Source organism: Malus domestica, chromosome 16 (assembly GCF_042453785.1).
Source record: "Malus domestica chromosome 16, GDT2T_hap1".
NCBI classification, from domain to species: Eukaryota; Viridiplantae; Streptophyta; class Magnoliopsida; order Rosales; family Rosaceae; genus Malus; species Malus domestica.
The window spans coordinates 24930837-24951160 of record NC_091676.1 but is presented as its reverse complement, the minus strand read 5'-3'; the positions used below and the strand labels follow the sequence as shown (position 1 = coordinate 24951160).

Here is a 20324-nt window from a genome sequence, read left to right as displayed (position 1 = left end):
ACTCTCTTCAGCTTTATCAAGCTGGTTTCCACCATTCATACACTCTCTTTTGACCAGGCATCCCTCTCCAACATAGGGAGTGAAGGAAACCATAGCACACAGAATAACACCCCTCTTGCACCTAGTGCGAAGCAACGAAAGAATGAAGGAAAAAGGGTTGCTCTTCAAGCTAAAGTCGATGAGCTAGAAGCTCAAAGCAACAAGATAGCAATGAAGAATGAGGTCCTTCAGGAGCAGTATGAGAAGCTTTTTGAGACGCTCCATGAAACTATACGTACTCAAAAGGCGAGCTTGTTGCCTCTGTGGACATCAACCATCATCTGGGTGCCCCCCAACATGGAGGGTCACCTTCCTTCAACATGGGTATCCTTGATGAGGAGCGAGCTAATCGTTAAAACATTGATCAACATGAGACTGCTCTCAACCCAGCTGCTTCGACCCGAAGCAGGAGAAGTGGAGGAAGACACCTCTTTGCAGAAGGGTTGGAAGGATCGAAAACTGTCGAGACTTCCTAAAGCAACGTCGAGAGAATCCCCTCCACATATGCTCGAAGATCAAAGACCCAAGGGTTTTTGAATGACTCGGTCCCCTCCTACGACCTAGGCCAACTGCCAATCTAGGGGCAAGGAAAGACATGTCCTAGAGGAACATGAAGGTACAGGGGACTCTGAGGTATTCTGACAGACTCGCCTTAGAAGTCAGTACGGCGAGTCCAAGGAAAAATCACACGCCCTTGCTCAAACTTTCCTACTTCCAAGAGGCGATGGAGACTTACGAAAGAAAATCCCAATGGTATATGACTCAACTCAAGACCTCCTTGTCCTACAACTCATTGAGGAAGTAAACAAGTTGAAGGTCGAACGTCAGGCTGAGATACCTGACTGGAACCAACCTAGGCCTAGCCCTCTCACAAGGAGGATCCTTGACACCCCCTTTAAGCGAAGATAAAACAAAAGCTTGGTTTACAACTCTATACTGGAAGGGAGGACCCAATTGAACACCTTAACCTTTTTGAGTCCACCATGGCATATCGGATGCACACTGACGAAGAACGATGTCTTCTCTTCCCCTTCACCCTCTCTGGCGGAGCTCTAAACTGGTATTGCCGTCTTCCACTTGAGACAGTAGACTCATTTGAGGAATTGAGGAAACTGTTTGTCTCTCAACACATCTTCCAGACCGATCGCTTGCATTCTGCAGATGACTTGTACACTATTCGCCAGAAGCCGGACGAGTCACTACGAGAGTATGCTGGTCGTTTCATCCATGAGTATTCTCGCTACGCTGAGGCAGATGAATAGACCGCCTTCAAGGCCTTCATGGCAGGCCTACATGATTGTTTCTTCAAGTACATGATCAATGCTAACACTTGGAAGACTTACTCTGAGGTGATGGCACAGGCTTACAACCATGCCTCCGCCGAGGTAAGGACATATCAAGGGAAACCCCCCACAACCACCCCTTATCAGCAAGTAGGGAGTGGAAGCCAGATCCAACCAAATGACAAGACCTCGACCTTCCAAACGGCAGCGGTGCCTCCCCCTGCCTTACTTAATAATTTGCCAAGTCAACAGACATATCAATCTCAAGGCAAAAGGAAAGATTTCCATCCTCACTAGTCTTATTTTAGTAAAATGAGTAAGGGACACTACCGTGATAACCAAAGGTATCGCTATGATAATCCCTGACCCCAGACAGTCAACACAGTGGGTCAAGCACGTGTCAGGACAGCCCCTACGCCGAGGTATGAGGCATACACACCTTTAAACGCCACATGCATGGCCATTTACCCTAGCATAGCACACTTGATACCGAAGCCAAAGCCAAGGCACCCGGATTACAAGCCCACGAAGAACACGGGCACGTTTTGCTGCTACCACGAGCCTAATTGTTATGACGGCGAGAAGTGTATCACCCTTCGTGATCATATTGAAGCTTTGGCACGTGAAGGAAAAATTGATCAATTCCTCTTTCACCCTCCAAGGGGTAATCGTAACTAACACCAGGTAAATGTGATATATTCCATAAGTGGTGGCAAACCCATATCTAAATCTTCCAACAGGGCCATTAAAAATAATGAACGAGCTTTAAGGTCTGGCCACCAAGTGTTTCACGTGGAAGACATCAAAGAAGGTAAGTATCAAAAGCCTAATTGGGATCCAATATGTTTCTACCCTGAGGAAGAAAGAGGTATTATCTACCCTCACAACGACCCACTGATCATGGAAGCTCACATAGCCAACTTTGAAGTACGACGAATCCTAGTAGACACGGGGGCTTCGGTCAATATCATGTTTGCTGAAGCTTTCGGGGCACTTAATGTAGCTGAACACTTGCTCGACTGCTCGATTTCCCTTCTGATAAGCTTCTCCGGTGATATCGTGCAACCTTTGGGGAGCATACACTTACCTTTCACAATTGGTACATGCCTTTACACAGCTACTATTACCACTAACTTCCTGGTGGTTGATTGCCCGACGGCATAAAATGTCATCTTTGGACGCACATACATCAATGATTTCAAAGTCATGGTATCCACATATATGTTGTTGATGAAATTTCCAACCCCCTATGGCAATGGTTACATCAGAGGAGATCAACTTAGTGCACGATCATGTTACAACACTTCGGTCAAGCAACAGCACCTGCATGTGCCCAAGGAAACCCTTTCTATACATGACCAAGTTATAAAGACCAACCCAGACGAAGCCAACTTGGATCTTCACGGTGGCAACGGTCAACCCGACGATCCTCGAGATGACTCTTTCACCCAGCAAGCACAACCCGCTGAAGAGTTGGAGAAGGTCTCTATTTCAAAAGATTATCCGGATCACATGGTGAATATTGGTACCATCTTGTCACCACCCATTCGGTTGGCATTGATCTCTTTTTGCAAGAGAACACTGAGGTCTTCGCCTGGTCATACGAGGACATGCCAGACATCTCTCCCGATATAATCTGTCATCGCTTAAGTATTGACCCCAAGACCAAGCCAGTAAGACAGAAACGAAGATCTTATGATGTTGAACGGTACGAGGCAATGAAGGCAGAAGTTGAAAAACTTAAAGGCATAGGCTTCGTCTGCGAAGTCAATTATCCAACGTGGGTAGTAAATGTTGTCCTTGTTAAGAAGAATCCGACCAAGGAAAGTCTCTTGCTCCAAAAGGTCTTGTGGAGAATGTGTGTCGATTACACCGACCTAAACAAAGGATGCCCGAATGATAGCTTTCATCTTCTTCTCATAAACAGACTTATAGACTCTACGGCAGGGTGTGAACTCCTGAGCTTCATGGATGCTTACTCAGGATACAACCAAATCCTCATGAACCCTTCGGACCAAGAACATACAACCTTCACTACTGATAGGGGACTATATTGCTATAAAGTCATGCCCTTTGGCCTAAAGAATGCAGAAGCGACTTATCAGAGACTGGTTAATTCAATGTTCGCCGAAAAGATTGGGAAGAGCATGGAAGAGGTATCGAATGAGGTTGAACCCCAACAAACATGCTGACCAACACATCACCAACCTATCTGAAACTTTCACCATTCTGAAAAGGTATCGAATGAGGTTGAAACCCAATAAATGTGCCTTCGGCGTAGGCTCTAGCAAATTCTTAGGCTTCATGATAAGCCAACGAGGCATTGAGGCTAATCCCGAGAAGATCAAAACAATCCTCGACATGAAGGAACCGGTAACTTCAAAAGATATCCAGAGCTTTATTGGCAAGGTGGCAGCTTTAACTAGGTTCATCTCTAAGGCCACAGACAGATGTGCTCATTTCTTCAAAGCACTTAAGGAAAGTAAGAAGTACATTACATAGACTGATGAATGTGCTGAGGCATTCAAGAACCTCAAAGACTACATGAGTAAAGCCCATTTGCTCTCCAAACCGGAGGTTGGTAACACTCTCATTATCTATCTGTTGGTTTCAGCTTCAGCAGTAAGTTCCGTTCTCATTCGAAATGATGGTAATGTCGAAGGGCCTGTCTACTACGCTAGAAAGGCCTTACAAGATGTGGAGACACGATACTCCAACATTGAGAAATTAGCTCTAGCATTGGTCATGTCTAATCGAAAACTTCACCCTTACTTCCAAGCACACTCCATCATCGTGCTTACCATCGTGCTTACCAATCATCCTCTTCGACAAATACCTCAAAGTCCTGACACTTCCGAGTGAATGATCAAATGGGCGATAGCATTGGGTGAGTTTGACATCTCCTACCAACCAAAGCCAGCTGAGAAGGGCCAAGCAGTGGCAGACTTCATCGCCGACTTCACATATCCTGTTGACATTGTTTCTACGCCTAAAAAAGTGGTTTCATTACCCTAGGAAGCTCAGAAAATAGAACCAACAGGGTTGTGGAGGAGGACTAGTCCTTACAACCTCTGACAATGTGGCGATGGAGTATGCTCTTCATTTTAAATTCAAGGTGTCGAACAATGAGGCAGAATATGAAGCCCTCCTAGTAGGCTTACGTTTGGCCAAACACCTTGGGGTTAAATGAATTGATATCTTCAGTGACTCCCAATTGGTGGTTAACCAGGTCATCAACAACTTTGACGCTAAGGATAGCTCCATGGCAGCATATTTGGCACAAACACAATTGTTGCTCAAGCACTTGCACTACCAGATCACCCAAATTTCTTGAGCGGTAAACAATCATGCAGATGCTTTGGCTCGCCTCGCCTCAGTGGTGGAAGACAAGATTGGGAGAAAAAATCAGGTCGAATTGTTGGCAGCACCAAACACTATGGCTGCGGAAGTGTGCAACTTACAACAAGAAGATAGTTGGATTACCCCGATTTATAGATTCCTTGCTCATGGCACCCTTCCAAATGACAAAGTCCAAGCTAAGCAGATTCGATACAAGGCTACCCGTTACTTGATCATTAATGACCAACTTTACAAGCGGGGTTTTAACCTACCATACCTAAGATGCCTTACGCCCGCAGAGGCGGAAACTGTCATTCGAGAAATACATGAAAGAGTCTGCGGAGATCATGTTGAATCTCGATCCCTAGCACACAAGGCTTTTCACCAAGGATATTACTGTCCAACACTCCACCAAGATGCCTTCAGAATATCCCGCTCATGTGATAAGTGTCAACACTACGCAACTATTCCTCACTCCCCTCCCGAGCCGCTCACTCTTATGATCAGCCCTTGGCCATTCACCCAATGGGGACTCGATTTGATTGGCCCAATGCCTGCAGGGAAGGGCAAGGTTCGCTATGCAATCGTTGCAGTTGACTACTTCACAAAGTGGGCTAAAGTATAACCTTTGGCAACCATTACTGAGGCAAAAATAGAAGATTTCGTATGGAAGAACATCCTTTGCAGATTTGACATTCCCAATGCGATAGTCACTGACAACGGGCGACAATTCGATAACAATAATTTCAGGATGTTCTACTCTAAGTTCAACATCAACTTATGTTTTGCCTCCCCAGCTCATCCCCAATCTAATGGACAAGTTGAAGCCATCAACAAAATAATCAAGCAAACTTTGAAAACCAGCTTGGACAAGGCTAAAAGTTGTTGGCCAAAATTTGTACCCCAAGTTCTTTGGTCATACCGCACTTTGTATCGGACATCAACAGGAGAAACCCCATTCTCACTTGCCTTTGGTATAGAGGCAGTTGTCCCAGTTGAGCTTGAGCAAGCAATGTTCCGAGTCCAGAACTACATGCAAAGCGAAAATGACAAACAAATTACCCTAAACTTAGATCTAGTCGAGGAACACAGAAACCAGGCTCACTTGAGGAATGTCGCCTACAAGAAGCGCATCTCCAACTATTATGACGCAAAGGTCAAACATCGTTCTTTCAAAGTGGGGGACTAGGTATTGAATAAAAGATTACTCTGCGACAGAGCCCCGAGTGAAGGAACACTTAGTCCAAACTGGGATGGACCGTTTAAAGTTGTTGGCATCAGTCGCCCTAGCTCCTACAAGCTTAGAAGCTCCGATGGCAAGACCCTTGTCCATCCATGGAATGCTGATCACTTGAAGTACTATTACAAGTAAACTCACATTGTACAAGTGTTAAGCTTCAGCCGTTCAGCATCCTATGTAATGAAGACTATTTGGCATGAATTCAATAAAAAGGTGATTTAGACAACTCGATCCTAATCCTCTTACATTCCTAGCAATGAAACACTCGGGTTCAAAGCTTCAACATGAATGCTTCCAACATGAAACAAAGTCTAAGTATATGTCAAAAAGGCTATACAAATAAACGAACAGCTTCACAATATATTCGTTCAATCATACATTCTAACATATTCATACATAAGCCAACTGTGCTTTGAAAGGGTTAAACATATTTTGTGTCATTCGACACTTGCTACAATGTGCCTAGACACCTTGCCCTTATTTTCACCAACCAGGTGATGAAATGTGAAGAAGGAACTTATCTTCATGCCATCAACCAGGTGATGAAATGTACAACCCGTACTCTTCTTCATGCCACCAACCAGGTGATGAAATGTACAACCCGTACTCTAATATCATTTGTCAACTTGCCACTCATACCACCAACCAGGTAAAGAAGGAACTCATCTTCATGCCACTGATAGGAGCATATTTATGCGACTTAATTGGCTTGTTCTCGTGCTTTTACGTTGTGTTTCTTTAGTTATTTTAGTGTTTAAAGTCACTTTTGTGTGTTTTCAGATTCTAAGGCCAAAGTGTGCAAAATGATGTAATTTGGAGCTTTTTGGAGCAAAAGGAATGGATGAATTGAAGACTTAAAGAAATTAGGTTTCCTAATCAATGAAGGATTCCTAATTGAAGATGGATTCCTAATCACATGAGGATTCCTTGAAGAACAAGGATTCCAACTCCAACAAGGATTCCTACTTGAAGTAGGAAAGTTAAGCCAAGGTTTCCTATTTTGGTTTGACCTTTCCTAATTCTAAAAGTACTTGTGTTCCAGCCACTTTGAAGACTTCATATGCACTTGAAGACACAAAACAAAGGCCCTAGAACCCTTAGGGACCTTTGTCGCACCTTTCCCAATCTTCCATCCCCTTGCCGTGCAAGGAAGCCCTTCTCCCATCAGTTTTAGGACACTTAGACCTTCCTAAAGTCCTTGCCGCACACACCTTGCCCATTCCTCTTCCTTGCCGTGCAAAGGAGAGGGTTGTTTCCTGATTCCATGCATTTAAACACATTCCTAATCTATTTTAAAGCCTTGCCGCATATCTTAGCCAATTTCCCTTAGTTTTCTGATTTGATTTCCTATTTCTAGAAGCTTTTGACTTAAATTCTGATTACCTAAATAACCTAGGGTTTTAATTCCTGAAACCCTTTAAATAAACTCTCTGTTGCAGCCACAAAAGATCCATTCATTGATCATTCACGCCAGAAATCATCCACCACTCTCTACCACATCCATACTTCACCATTCATCATATTTTCTACCCAAAAACAACCCTTGCCGTCCCCTACATCCATCCTAACCTTAATTCCATCCTTCTACATCATCCATAACTCTCCAAACTCACCCCCAACCCTTGTGCCGCAGCAAAGGAGAGGAAGAAGAACTGCTTGAAGGTTCTAGCTGTTCAACATTGAATCGTTGGAGTATTTAGGTGTTCTCTTTCTTATATTTACAATGTATAAATTTGTTTTCCTTTGTTTTGTGAACATGAGGAACTAAGCCTTTTTGGCTAGGGGGCTATTCAATACCATGATTATGCTTGCAAGATGAATTGATTACTTCTAATTGTTATTTCATGAATTGTGAATGCAATTTGCTTAACCGTTTGATTGATGACTTATTTTTGTGTGTTGATTAAGGTGGCCAACTTAGTTTTCATGCAGGAATTTGAAGCTAAAATACAAGGAAGTTTCACCTAATAGTTACAACCTTATATTTGCAAGTAGTGGAGGTCGCTTATAAACGATCGTGTTAAGTGAATTCTTGGCAAACATTTCATGCTTTTCATAGTAACAATTGCCTCGTCAATTCTTATAGTTTTCATGAAGCATAATGATCTTTGATTGTATCTTTATTGTGCTTTTCACGTAAGGGACTTTTAGAGAATGTTTTGAGTTGTTGCATGTGCATTCCCATCCAATTCAATAACTTAAGGAAAACTTGAAGGTTAAAAAAGTGCTATCACAGTTAACCTAGGGTGTTGAGATTCATGGTTTATTGAAAGAAGCAATTGGAAATCAAATTTGAATGCAAGTGTATCATGTGTGGAGAAGAACCCTCTAGTTACCCCATATCTCATCAATTCACCTAATTTTGTCTAAGAATTTGTTTACATTGTTCTTGTTTTAATTTACTTATTTTCGTCCAAAATCAACCCCACCTTATTTCTTTGAGTCATATTAGTTAGAACTTGTCTTAGATTATGTTTTTAAGTGTTTTAAGTCATTAGAAAACCAAATTTCGTCCAAGTTTGTGTTAGAGTCCAAAACTGCCCAGAAAATGTTTTTAAGGCAGTTTTGAGTGTTTTTATGCTGTTTTGAGTCTTTTGGTTTGTTTTAATGTTTTAGAGTTTAGTTTTGCATTCTTTGAGTCTAGTTTAGTGTTTTAAACTTTGTTTTACATATTTGAGTCAGTTTAGAGTGTTTTAGCAATCCCTCCTAATCCCCGGTTTCAGAACGATCCCTACTTATCCATACTACAATTGTCAACAAGAGGGTTTAATTTGTGTGTTTAGTTATTTTACGCATCAGCCACCAACCAGGTGATGAAATGTACAACTCGTACTCTCCTTCATGCCACCAACCAGGTGATGAAATGTACAACCCGTACTTTAATATCATTTGGTAACTTGCCATTCATGCCACCAACCAGGTGATGAAATGTACAACCCGTACTCTCCTTCATGCCACCAACCAGGTGATGAAATGTACAACCCGTACTTTAATATCATTTGGTAACTTGCCACTCATGCCACCAACCAGGTGAAGAAGGAACTCATCTTCATACCACCAACCAGGTGATGAAATGTACAACTTGTACTCTCCTTCATGCTACCAACCAGGTGATGAAATGTACAACCCGTACTCTAATATCATTTGGCAACTTGCCATTCATGCCACCAACTAGGGGAAGAAGGAACTCACCTTCGTACCACCAACCAAGTGATGAAAGGAACTCACCATTCATTCCACCTACCAGAAGATGAGTGGTACAACTTGTACATGTGGGGGACGTTTGTTGCGCCGAACTATCTCGGACTGGACTAGCTTCAAAGACTAAGCTGGACTGGCTTAGACTAGATTAAGCTGGACTAACTTAGTGAAACGTTTGGTGCAGTGTTGGACTAAGAAGCTGGATAATAACAAATTCTAATATTATATTATTTAATATTTTATTATGATCTAGGTGACCGGAGATGACGAGGAGTCTATCAGGAGTGGTTGTTGAGCATGACGAGGACGAGAGAGGATAGTCTTAGCTAGTCCCATAGTTATTGGGGGGTCTCGCTAAGACCTCTTAGTGAAGGGTTTTGTCCATGCTAGTCCCCTTTAGTCTCATTAATGTTAGTCCCAACATGGAACAAACACAGTATTGGACTAACAGCTAGCCCAGTCCAGTCTAGTCCCACTTAGTGACGGTAAAGAAACGCCCCCATGAACTCTTAGCATTCACAAATAATAAAAAACCCTAAAGCTTGATAACTCAACTAGGGGAGCACTTATGCCCAACAAGAGTTATAGTCACCAACAAAGTCTTATTGCAAGCCAATAACAACTTCAGTGCATAGCATACGAAGATCAAGCTATTCAGCCCTCTTGCATATGCTTCAAACATTTCCCCTCTATAACAATGCAAACACTACGAATTCTCAAAAGCTTCACACACTCTTGATCAAGACAGCGTGAAGCAAAACCAATTTATGGTGCCAACAAGAGCTTCATCAATGGAGGGCAACCATTATTCTCAAAAGCTTCACACACTCTTGATCAAGACAGTGTGAAGCAAAACCAATTTATGGTGCCAACAAGAGCTTCATCAAAGGAGTTCAACCACAATTCTCAAAAGCTTCACACACTCTTTATCAAGACAGTGTGAAGCAAAACCAATTTATGGTGCCAACAAGAGCTTCATCAATGGAGGGCAACCACAATTCTCAAAAGCTTCACACACTCTTGATCAAGACAGTGTGAAGCAAAACCAATTTATGGTGCCAACAAAAGCTTCATCAAAGGAGTTCAACCACAATTCTCAAAAGCTTCACACATTCTTGATCAAGACAGTGTGAAGCAAAATCAATTCATGGTACCTAACAAAAGCTTCAACACAAAAGCTTCAACTCCAAAGCTTCACCTACAAAAGCTTGACCCACAAAAGCTTGACCTGCAAAAGCTTCATCCACAAAAGCTTCACCTACAAAAGCTTGACCCACAAAAGCTTGACCCACAAAAGCTTCACCTACAAAAGCTTCACCCACATAAGCTTCAACACAAAAGCTTCACCCGTAAAAGCTTTACCCGTAAAAGCTTCACCAACAAAAGCTTCAACTCCAAAGCTTCACCAACAAAAGCTTCATCAATGGAGGACAACTACAAATTCTCAAAAGCTTCACACTATCTTGATCAAGATAGTGTGAAGCAAATCAATTCATGGTACCCAACAAAAGCTTCAACTCCAAAGCTTCACCTACAAAGCTTCAACTCCAAAGCTTCACCTACAAAAGCTTCAACACAAAAGCTTCACCCACAAAAGCTTCACCCACAAAAGCTTCAACACAAAAGCTTCAACTCCAAAGCTTCACCTACAAAAGCTTGACCCACAAAAGCTTGACCTACAAAAGCTTCACCCATAAAAGCTTCACCTACAAAAGCTTGACCCACAAAAGCTTGACCCACAAAAACTTGATCCACAAAAGCTTGACCCACAAAAGGTTCACCCACAAAAGTTTCACCCACAAAAGCTTGACCTACAAAAGCTTCACTTACAAAAGCTTGACCCACAAAAGCTTGACCCACAAAAGCTTGACCCACAAAAGCTTCACCTACAAAGCTTCAACACAAAAGCTTCACCTACAAAAGCTTCACACTATCTTGATCAAGATAGTGTGAAGCAAAATCAATTCATGGTGCCCAACAACGCTTCAACCTCAAAGCTTCACCTACAAAGCTTCAACACCAAAGCTTCACCTACAAAGCTTTAATATATATATATATATATATATATATATATATATATATATATATTCGAAAATTCGAAAATTAAAAAATTTAGAAATTTGAAAATTTAAAAATTCGGAAATTAAAAAAATCGAAAAAAAAAAATTGCCTAAGCCTCATCTTCTTTGGGCCTAACAACGTTCATAACAAATATATATGAAGAATGAGTTTTGGGCTACCACTTAGAAAGGAAATGCCTCATTCGTTAACTCCCTCGACCGGAGACTTGGGGGACTCCTAACATATGCTACTGCACCTTGATACTTGGAAGTCTCATGACCACTCAGTGATTTGGATTTTTCAAGTCTCCAAATGAGAAGTTTTCCTCACTCGGGAAATTAAGGGAGCACTACCTCAACCTACATGCTTCACTCACAAAGCTTCAATATATAAGCTTCAACAAAAGGAAAATTTCAAAGAACTTAGTGAAGAAGGTGTTGGTGTATTTAACACAATACGTTGAAATGAAGCAAAGCTTGTTTATTGATATCTCTGATAAGTTACAAATATGTACATATACATGAATCAAAATAAACAAACAAGAGGGAACCTTCATAAAGGTTGCTCAGGAGAAGTCTCAGCAGTCGGCAGAGCCCCAGAAAGAGGAGGCACTAGAGGGTGATTATTCGGAGCCTCAGTACTAGGCAGAACCCCAGAAGGAGGAGGCACCGAAGGTTGATCATTTGGAGCTTCACTACGAGGTACAGCCCCAGAAGACGAAGGCAATAAATGCCTTTGGAATAAACCCACAAACCTCTGATGATCAAGTAAAATCTGACCATCAGATTCTTGCAGTTGGTCGAGCTTCTTCTTCATGTTTGTAGCATAGTCATGTGCGAGCCTGAGCAACAGTTTATTCTCATGCTTAAGCCCTCTAATCTTCTGTTCGAGACTTATCACTTCAGCCGCCAATGATTCAACTTGGCGGGTTCGAGAATCCTTAACAGCCAACTCATCAGACCGTTTGGAAAGTAGTCTGTTATCTTTGGGAGTGAGAAGGTCCCTGGCCACCACCGCAACGGTCATATCATTCTTCATCACAGAGTCCCTAACGGTAAGAGGACCAGTAGGGGATAAGAAGAATAGGCGCCATATGTTGTCTTGAAAAGGCATGGCTGCCTCTTCACCAAAGTTCAAGTCAAAACGACGGTCGGATGGGCCAGACATTCTCAGAAATGATGAAGGAGAAATAAGGTGCAATAAATCTCTGAAGTAAGGGGAAAATTCCTACAAGCAATAACTCTCTGAATGTACTCCTTGCACACAATTGGTGCCCTTATAAAAGAAAGGGCAACAGGGCCGTTGTTCAAAAATCGAATATACACCACTCTTCGGATTCTGAAAAGGCATAATTCTCCAGATTTCGAAAAGGCATCACTTTCCACACGCAACCTCAGCTTATCGGGTACCATAGATAACTTTGCCAAATATCTCTGACAAAATTTAGACACATAAATTTTGAAGGTCCAGCTACCCTACTATTACCCACAAGGGTAAAGGAACACCACCACTACTTGATAACTAGAAAGTCCCAATGTGTGTCAACCTCCGTCCTTCGTGGCAAGGCAGACTGGCAAAAATGCCCAACCTTTACTCACATTTGAGAAAACACCCCCAACAAGATTGCTTGCTCAAAAATCGAAGAGGAACCACTCTCAGAATCTCGAGAGCCAGACTCCCAACAGGATTACTTTCTCAAAAATCAAAGAGACACTGCTCTCCGAATCTTAAGAGTCAAACTCCCAACAGGATTACTTTCTAAAAAACCAAAGAGGCATCGCTCTCCGAACTTCGAGAGCCAGATTTCCTTGGATAAAGCTTGTCTGCAATCTTCACACGCAACATCAGCTTTCCAGATACCACAGACCACTTTTTCAAAGCGCTCTGACAAAGTTAAAACATGTGAAGCTTGCAGCTCCCACTACATTGCTATGACCAAGAAGGGTAACGGAATATCATTATTACTTGCTCAAAAATCGAAGAAGCACTGCCCTCCGAATCTCGAGAGCCAGACTCCCAACAGGATTACTTTCTCAAAAATCGAAGAGGCACCGCTCTCTAAATCTCAAGAGCCAGACTCCCAACAGGATTGTTTTCTCAAAAATCGAAGAAGCACCGCTCTCCAAATCTCGAGAGCCAGATTCCCGACAGGATTGCTTGTTCGAAAACTAAAGAGGCATCGCTTTCCGAACTTCGAGAGCCAGATTTCCTTGGATAAAGCTTGTCTGCAATCTTCACACGCAACATCAGCTTTCTAGATACCACATACCACTTTTTCAAAGTGCTCTGACAAAGTTAAAACACGTGAAGCTTGCAGCTCCCACTACATTGCTACGACCAAGAAGGGTAAAGGAATAGCATTACTACTTATTATTAGGGAGACTCCTATATATGATGACCTCCACGGACAGGCAGACCTGCAAAAATACTCAACCCTTCCTCATATCTGAGAGGGCACTCCCAACGAAGCATTTCGAAATACTCAGCTTTCTTCCCCCCCAATAATACCTATGCAAACCAGCCATATTAGAGCAAGAGTATCTCATATCATCAAGGTCAAAAGCAAGAGTATCCCATATCATGCTTCTTCCCTGTCTTTTCCTTTGCCATTCAAGCTTCCAGTCAGGAACTGACTGCCTGGAACCCCTTGCCTGATTACTTACCTAGCATTGCTCTCGAGTACTTATCTTCAACATCTTATGCTTCTAGAAAAGATACCACATCTGCCTGAGGAACAGATAGGGCAAGTGAGAATGATACAAGGAAGGATGTGGAGATAAGCACAACAGAACACATGCCGATTCATTTATTACTTCGTCAACAGCAAAAGTATCCTATATCATCAAGGTCGAACGCACTCTAGAGGAAACCAGAAAACCCTCCAGCCCAATTCAAGAATAAGCCTGTGGAAAGTTACTTCTTCAAAAGAAAAAGTATCTCATATCGTCTCTTCTGCATTTGCTTCTCTTTATCCTTATTGCTGTTTACGACAAAGGAGAAAGAGAACAATCAACCGGAAGTTGAAGTCGAACCTCCGATCTAGGTTGCTTGCTTGGAAGTCTGATTGCTTACCTTGTATGTTACCTCTTTCGAAAAATCTCCTAGCTCGGTGACTTGGGGGACTCCTACTATAGGATTTTGTATCGCACTTGACTAAGCTCGAAACTACAAGTAAGCTTCAAGTGAAATTGATACATTACCTTGTGCATCTTCATCGGTTAAAGATACCACCCCTGGATGGAGGAAAAGTACTTCCAGAGAAGATGCCACATCTACGTATGAGACACATAAGGCAAGTGAAAATGATACCACACTTTGGTACTTAGAAGTTTCGTGATTACTCAATGGCTTGGATCTTGCAAGTCCCCAACCGAGGAGCTTCCCTCACTCGGGAACTTAGGGGAGCACTATTTGCACCATACTTGACCAATCCCGAAACTACTGAGCACTGGTCAACGTTATACCATCAAGGACTCAGAAGAGTTTCCCTCCAACCAGGAGGCCAATCACAGCGCGACACGTGTCGACATCAGAAGCCAATCATAGCGTGACACATGTCAACATCAGCAGCCAATCACAACACGACATGTGTCATTGTCAGAATGAAACTAGAAACTCTCTTCTATAAATAGAGATCATTCTCTCACAATATTTCCTAATGTCATTTGTACTAAATCATTCACTAGTACTCACTAAAGGAGAGCTTGAACATATGTACTTGTGTAAACCCTTCACAATTAATGAGAACTCCTTTACTCCATGGACGTAGCCAATCTGGGTGAACCACGTACATCTTGTGTTTGCTTCCCTGTCCCTATCCATTTACTTACTTATCCACACTAGTGACCGGAATAATCTAGCGAAGGTCTCAAACTTAACACTTTCTGTTGTACCAAAGTCCTCGCTGATTTTATGCATCAACACACATCATTTTCAAAGAGAAAATAATCACCCAATGCGTTTGGGATAGAGAGAGGGAAGCTAACCAAATGTGGGATTCCATAGCTAGTTGTATTCGAAAAGTAGCAAAAGGAGTATTAGGATAGTCTAAGGGTTTTCTCCACACCAAAAGGAATCCTGGTGGTGGAAGGAAGAGGTACAAACAAAAGTTAAGGCTAAGAAGTAATGTAAAGCCTTATACAAGGATAGAACCGACAAAAACTGGTGAAAGGTATAAAATAGTGAAGAAGGAGGCGAAGAAAGCTATGACAGATGCGAAGCTAGCGGCTTTTGACGATATGTATAAGAAACTAGATACCAAAGAAGGAGAGTTAGATATCTATAAATTAGCTAGAGTAAGGGAAAAGAAGACAATGGACTTGAATCAAGTGAGGTGCATCACAAATGAGAATGGAAAGGTTCTTGCTACAGAGAACAACGTCAAAGACTGATGAAGATGTTATTTTCATAATTTTTTTCAATGAAGGACATGAAAGGAGTACTTCTCTAGTGAGTAACTCAAAAGAGTGTAGAAACTACTCATTCAACTGCCGAATTAGGAAGGAAGAAGTGGTTGTAGCTTTGAAAAAGATGAAGCATAGAAAAGCAATGGGCCTATATGATATACTGATCGAAGTGTGGAAAGTCTTGGGAGAGACAAGTATAACATGGCTCACAAATCTTTTCAATAACATTTTGAAAGTGAAGAAGATGCCAAATGAGTAGCATAAGAGCACTTTGGTGCCTATATGCAAGAATAAGAGCGACGTACAAAATTACATGAACTATAAGGTATTAAGTTAATGAGTCATACAATGAAGCTTTGGGAGAGAGTAATTGAGCATAGACTAAATGAAGAGACACGGGTCTCGGACAACCAATTTGGGTTCATGTCAGGGCACTCAATCATGGAGGCAATCTATCTCTTATGAAGATCGATGGAAAGATACAAAGACATGAAAAAGGATTGGCATATGGTCTTTATAGATTTGGAAAAAAATGTATGATAGGGTCCCAAGAGACATTCTTTGGAGGATTTTAGAGAAGAAAAGAGTACGAGTAGCATATATCCAAGCTATAAAGGATATGTATGACGGAGCACGAACTGCCATAAGAACTCATGAAGAACAAACCGAAAGCTTCCCCATAACTATAGGATTATATAAAGGCTTATCTTTAAGTCCTTACCTTTTTACATTGGTAATGGATGAGTTAATGTGACATATTCAAGATGATATTCCTTGGTGTATGCTTTTCACAGTGATATAGTGTTGATAGATAAAACTCAGAAAGGAGTAAATGCGAAGCTTAACCTTTGGAGAAAAGTGTTGGAATCTAAAGGTCTTCACCTAAGTCGGTCAAAGATAGAGTATATTGAGTTCAACTTTGTTGATGCACAAAACTGGAGGTCTTGGAGCAACGTAAATCCGACCATGAATTTGCAAGAAATGTAAATAACACAAGATGTATCGTGGTTCACCCCAATGTTTGGGCTACGTCCATACTGATTATAGTATTTCTATGAGATGTTGAAGATGGAGAGAGAGAGAGCTTCTGAGGGGGAGAGCTCTTCTCAATCTGAGAAGTTTGAGAGGATCAGGAGGCTTAAGAATTGGCCTCTCCCTATTGTGAGGGTATGGAGTCCCTTTTATAGAATAAGGGCTTCTCCCTTTTTACATATTTACCCCTTCACTTATTACATAATTACCTTTGAGTCCCCCGAGTATTTATACGAGATCTAAATACGGAGGCCCTAAGTATGGAATAAACAGTAGTCCCTCAAGACTTCAGTCAAAAGAGTCTTCTGGCTGGAGACTTGAAATTCAGTCCATGTATGGGCCGAAGTAACTAGATGTCATCTTGAACCGATATTTGATATGAGGTGGTGCTCGAAGTGAAGTGATGCTCAACTAGAAGTAGCACATGTTGCGAGGCTACTCGGTTTATAGCTTAAGTTGCCTTGGTTGGCTCGGCTTGTGGCGTTGAAAGTGAGGGAGTCCCTTTTATAGAATAAGGACTTGCTCCTCAATACATAAGTGATGGGCTAGAGTTGATGCTCGTGGCGAGGCGATTGCTCAGTAGGTGACGATGCTCTTTAATGATAGTGAGGGAGTCCCTTTTATAGAATAAGGGCTCGCTCCTCAATACATAAGTGATGGGCTAGAGTTGATGCTTGCGGCAAGGTGGTTGCTCAGCTAGCGGGGATGCTCTCTAATGATGGTAAGGGAGTCTCTTTTATAGAATAAGGGCTCGCTCCTCAATACATAAATAATGGGTGCTCTATAATGAAAGTGAGGGAGTCCCTTTTATAGAATAAGGGCTCACTCCTCAATACATAAATCATGGGCTAAGTCCCCCGAGTATTTTTCATGAGGCCCTGTTGACGCCCAATATATGGTACATAATGTAGTCCCTCAAGTCTTCGGTCAATAGAGTCTGTTGGCTGGAGACTTCAAATTGAATCCATGTATGGGCCGAAGTGGCAGTTGTTCGGAGGCAGTATTTGTATACCCAGCACTAAAGCTTTGTAGGTGAAGCTTTATAGGTGAAGCTTTGCAAGTGAAGCTTTTGAAGATGGAGCTTTTGTAAATGACGCTTTGAAAGTTTGAGCTCTGTAAATGAAGCTTTCGAAGCTGATTGACATGAGTGATGCTCATGAATGTTTATGTTGATTGACATGAGTGATGCGCATGAATGTTGACATGAGTGATGCTCATGAATGTTTATGTATGATTGATATGAGTGATGCTCATGAATGTTTATGTATGATTAACATGAGTAGTGCTTATGTATAATTTTGAAGTACTGGGCGTACTTTTGATCACCTGGTTGGTGATAATAGCAGCAGGCTGCCGAATAATTTTGGAGTACTGGGCGTACTTTTGATCACCTAGTTGGTGGTAATAACGGCAGGCGGCAGGCTGCTGAATAATTTTGGAGTACTGGGTGTACTTTTGATCACCTAGTTAGTGGTTATAGCGGCAGGCTGCCGAATAATTTTGGAGTACTAGGCGTACTTTAGATCACCTAGTTGGTGATAATAGGGTGCCGAATAAATTTGGAGTCATAGGGCCTGACTCTTTTGGGCATATGGGCCTTCGCCCTTCACATAACATTGCAGCCCATTATTTTGGGCTTGCCTTTTTTTTTAAAAATTTTTTTATTTGATTTTTTTTACCCTCTGATTGGGTTATACATATATCTCCAAAAGATACGAAAAATAAATGACATCATTCAAAAATAAGGAAAGCAAATCACATCATTCTGGTGGGGTGTTTATTCCTTGCTTTTGCAATGTGGGTGTGTATTCCTTGCTTTCGCAGTGTCGCCATGTGCTCTCGCAAAGGAAAGCCTCTCTTTTGCTTTCTGCTTTTTCCCGGTTTTTTATGCTTTGCTCGCTTTTGTTTCTGTTTTTCTGCTTTGTTTCCCACTGCTTTTCTTTTTGATTTGCTTTTGCTTTTGCTTCCTTCTTTTCTCTTTTCTGCTGCACCTCTCTTTGTCTCTTTCCACCTCCAGACCTAGTTTTTCTTTTTATCTTCTTCCTTTAATGTTTTTTTTCTTCTGAAATATTCCCTCAACAACATCATTCTACAACCCACGTTTAGCCCATCCTCCAGTGAAAAGCCCACCATTAACGAGATTGAGCTTCACAGGGTCCACCACGAAGAGCACGGTGTCCACGGCCATCAGCGCGAGCAGAGTCAGGTACTGGAGGAGCTCATCCTAGTAGAGGCCAGGATCTTTGCTACTTGGCGGAGGCGGAGCCAGATTCCTCACCAACTTTTCTTACACTGTTTGAGTAAAGAGAGACAAAGATTTGGTCTTGATGCATGCTGAGAGATCTTCATCTGAATGTGGGGCCTCTGTAGACAGAAGGGCCAAGACTAGCTGATGGTTGAAGAATATGGGCATTATGGATGTTGAATACGGACTCAGAACCGATAATCTAAAAAACACTGCAATTGAACTGCAGCATTGAGCTCAAACCAGGCTTCTTCACACATACCTTCATCAAAACTTCCCTTGTATACTCACTGTATTTTTCAACAGAGTCTTCCTCAGAGTGAAAGGGACCCAACAAAGCAGAAACAACAACCTCCTCACCGCTCTCAAATTTCCTCATCAAAACCACATCTTAGGATCGTGGTGAATCCCACTCCACCACAAAATCACCCAACGAAGAGCTTCCTCTTTTTTGAAAGGGATTAGAGGAAAGTTCGCATTGTATCTTGGACTGCAAAGCCCTGAGCAAGTTGCATTGTTTGAGACTTGACAAAACCTACATGTAGAAACGGCTGGGGGGAGAAGCCCAAGCCCACGAGGTCGTTTATACTTTTTCTGGTTGGGATCTGATTGTAAGTGAATGAGCCTGATGTAGAGTTTTTCCGCATCTTTAAGGAGTTTTTTACAAATTGTGAGACTGAGCTAGGGGAGGCGGCGATCATGATTAGTTTGGTGAAAAGGTCGGGTCGGGTGACTGCAGCAGTGGTGCAGACCATGACAGAGGCAGAATGGCCGACGAAGATGCATGACTCGATGTGGAGCTCCTTAAGAATGGCAAGAAGGTCGTAGGTGTAGCCTTCGTGGGTGGGGTAGCGCTCGAAGTCGAAGTATTCTGGGTTGGTGGTTCCGGCACCCATGTTGTCGTACATAATGACGCGGTTGTCGTGGACGAGGTGTTTCCAGACCGACTGATCGGTGCCGAAGCCGTGGGCCAAGACTAGGACTTGTTGACCCGACCCTACGACCCGCACGTTGTGAGCTTCTTCCACTATTCCCATTGCATCTCTCTCTCTTTGTTCTTGTTCTCTCTGTTGCTTGTTGGTTTGGTTTTTGGTTTTGCAGATTCACGGCGGAGGTGAAAAAATGAAAGAGAACCAACACAACTTTTCGTGTCGTTTCCCACTGATGGCGCTAAATGTTGATGCACAAAACCGGAGGTCTTGGAACAACGTAAATTCAACCGTGAATCTGCAAGAAATGTAAATAACACAAGATGTATCGTGGTTCACCCCAATGTTTGGGCTACGTCTACACTGATTATTGAATTTCTCTGAGATGTTGAAAGGGAGAGAGAGAGCTTCTGAGGGGGAGAGCTCTTCTCAATCTGAGAAGTTTGAGGGGATCAAGAGGCTTAAGAATTGGCCTCTCCCCATTGTGAGGGTGAGGAGTCCGTTTTATAGAATAAGGGCTCCTCTCCTTTTTACATATTTGCCCCTTCA

At 42.3% G+C, this 20324-nt stretch overlaps 1 protein-coding gene across 1 annotated transcript; it reads right to left on the bottom strand.

Moving 5' to 3' along the window:
- Nucleotides 1-19307: 19307 nt before the first annotated feature.
- LOC114822288 (probable esterase KAI2) lies at nt 19308-19883 on the bottom strand. Its single transcript, XM_029096619.1, has one exon. The coding sequence runs from the start codon at nt 19881-19883 to the stop codon at nt 19308-19310; it is 576 nt and encodes a 191-aa protein (XP_028952452.1).
- Between the last annotated feature and the right edge of the window lie 441 nt (nt 19884-20324).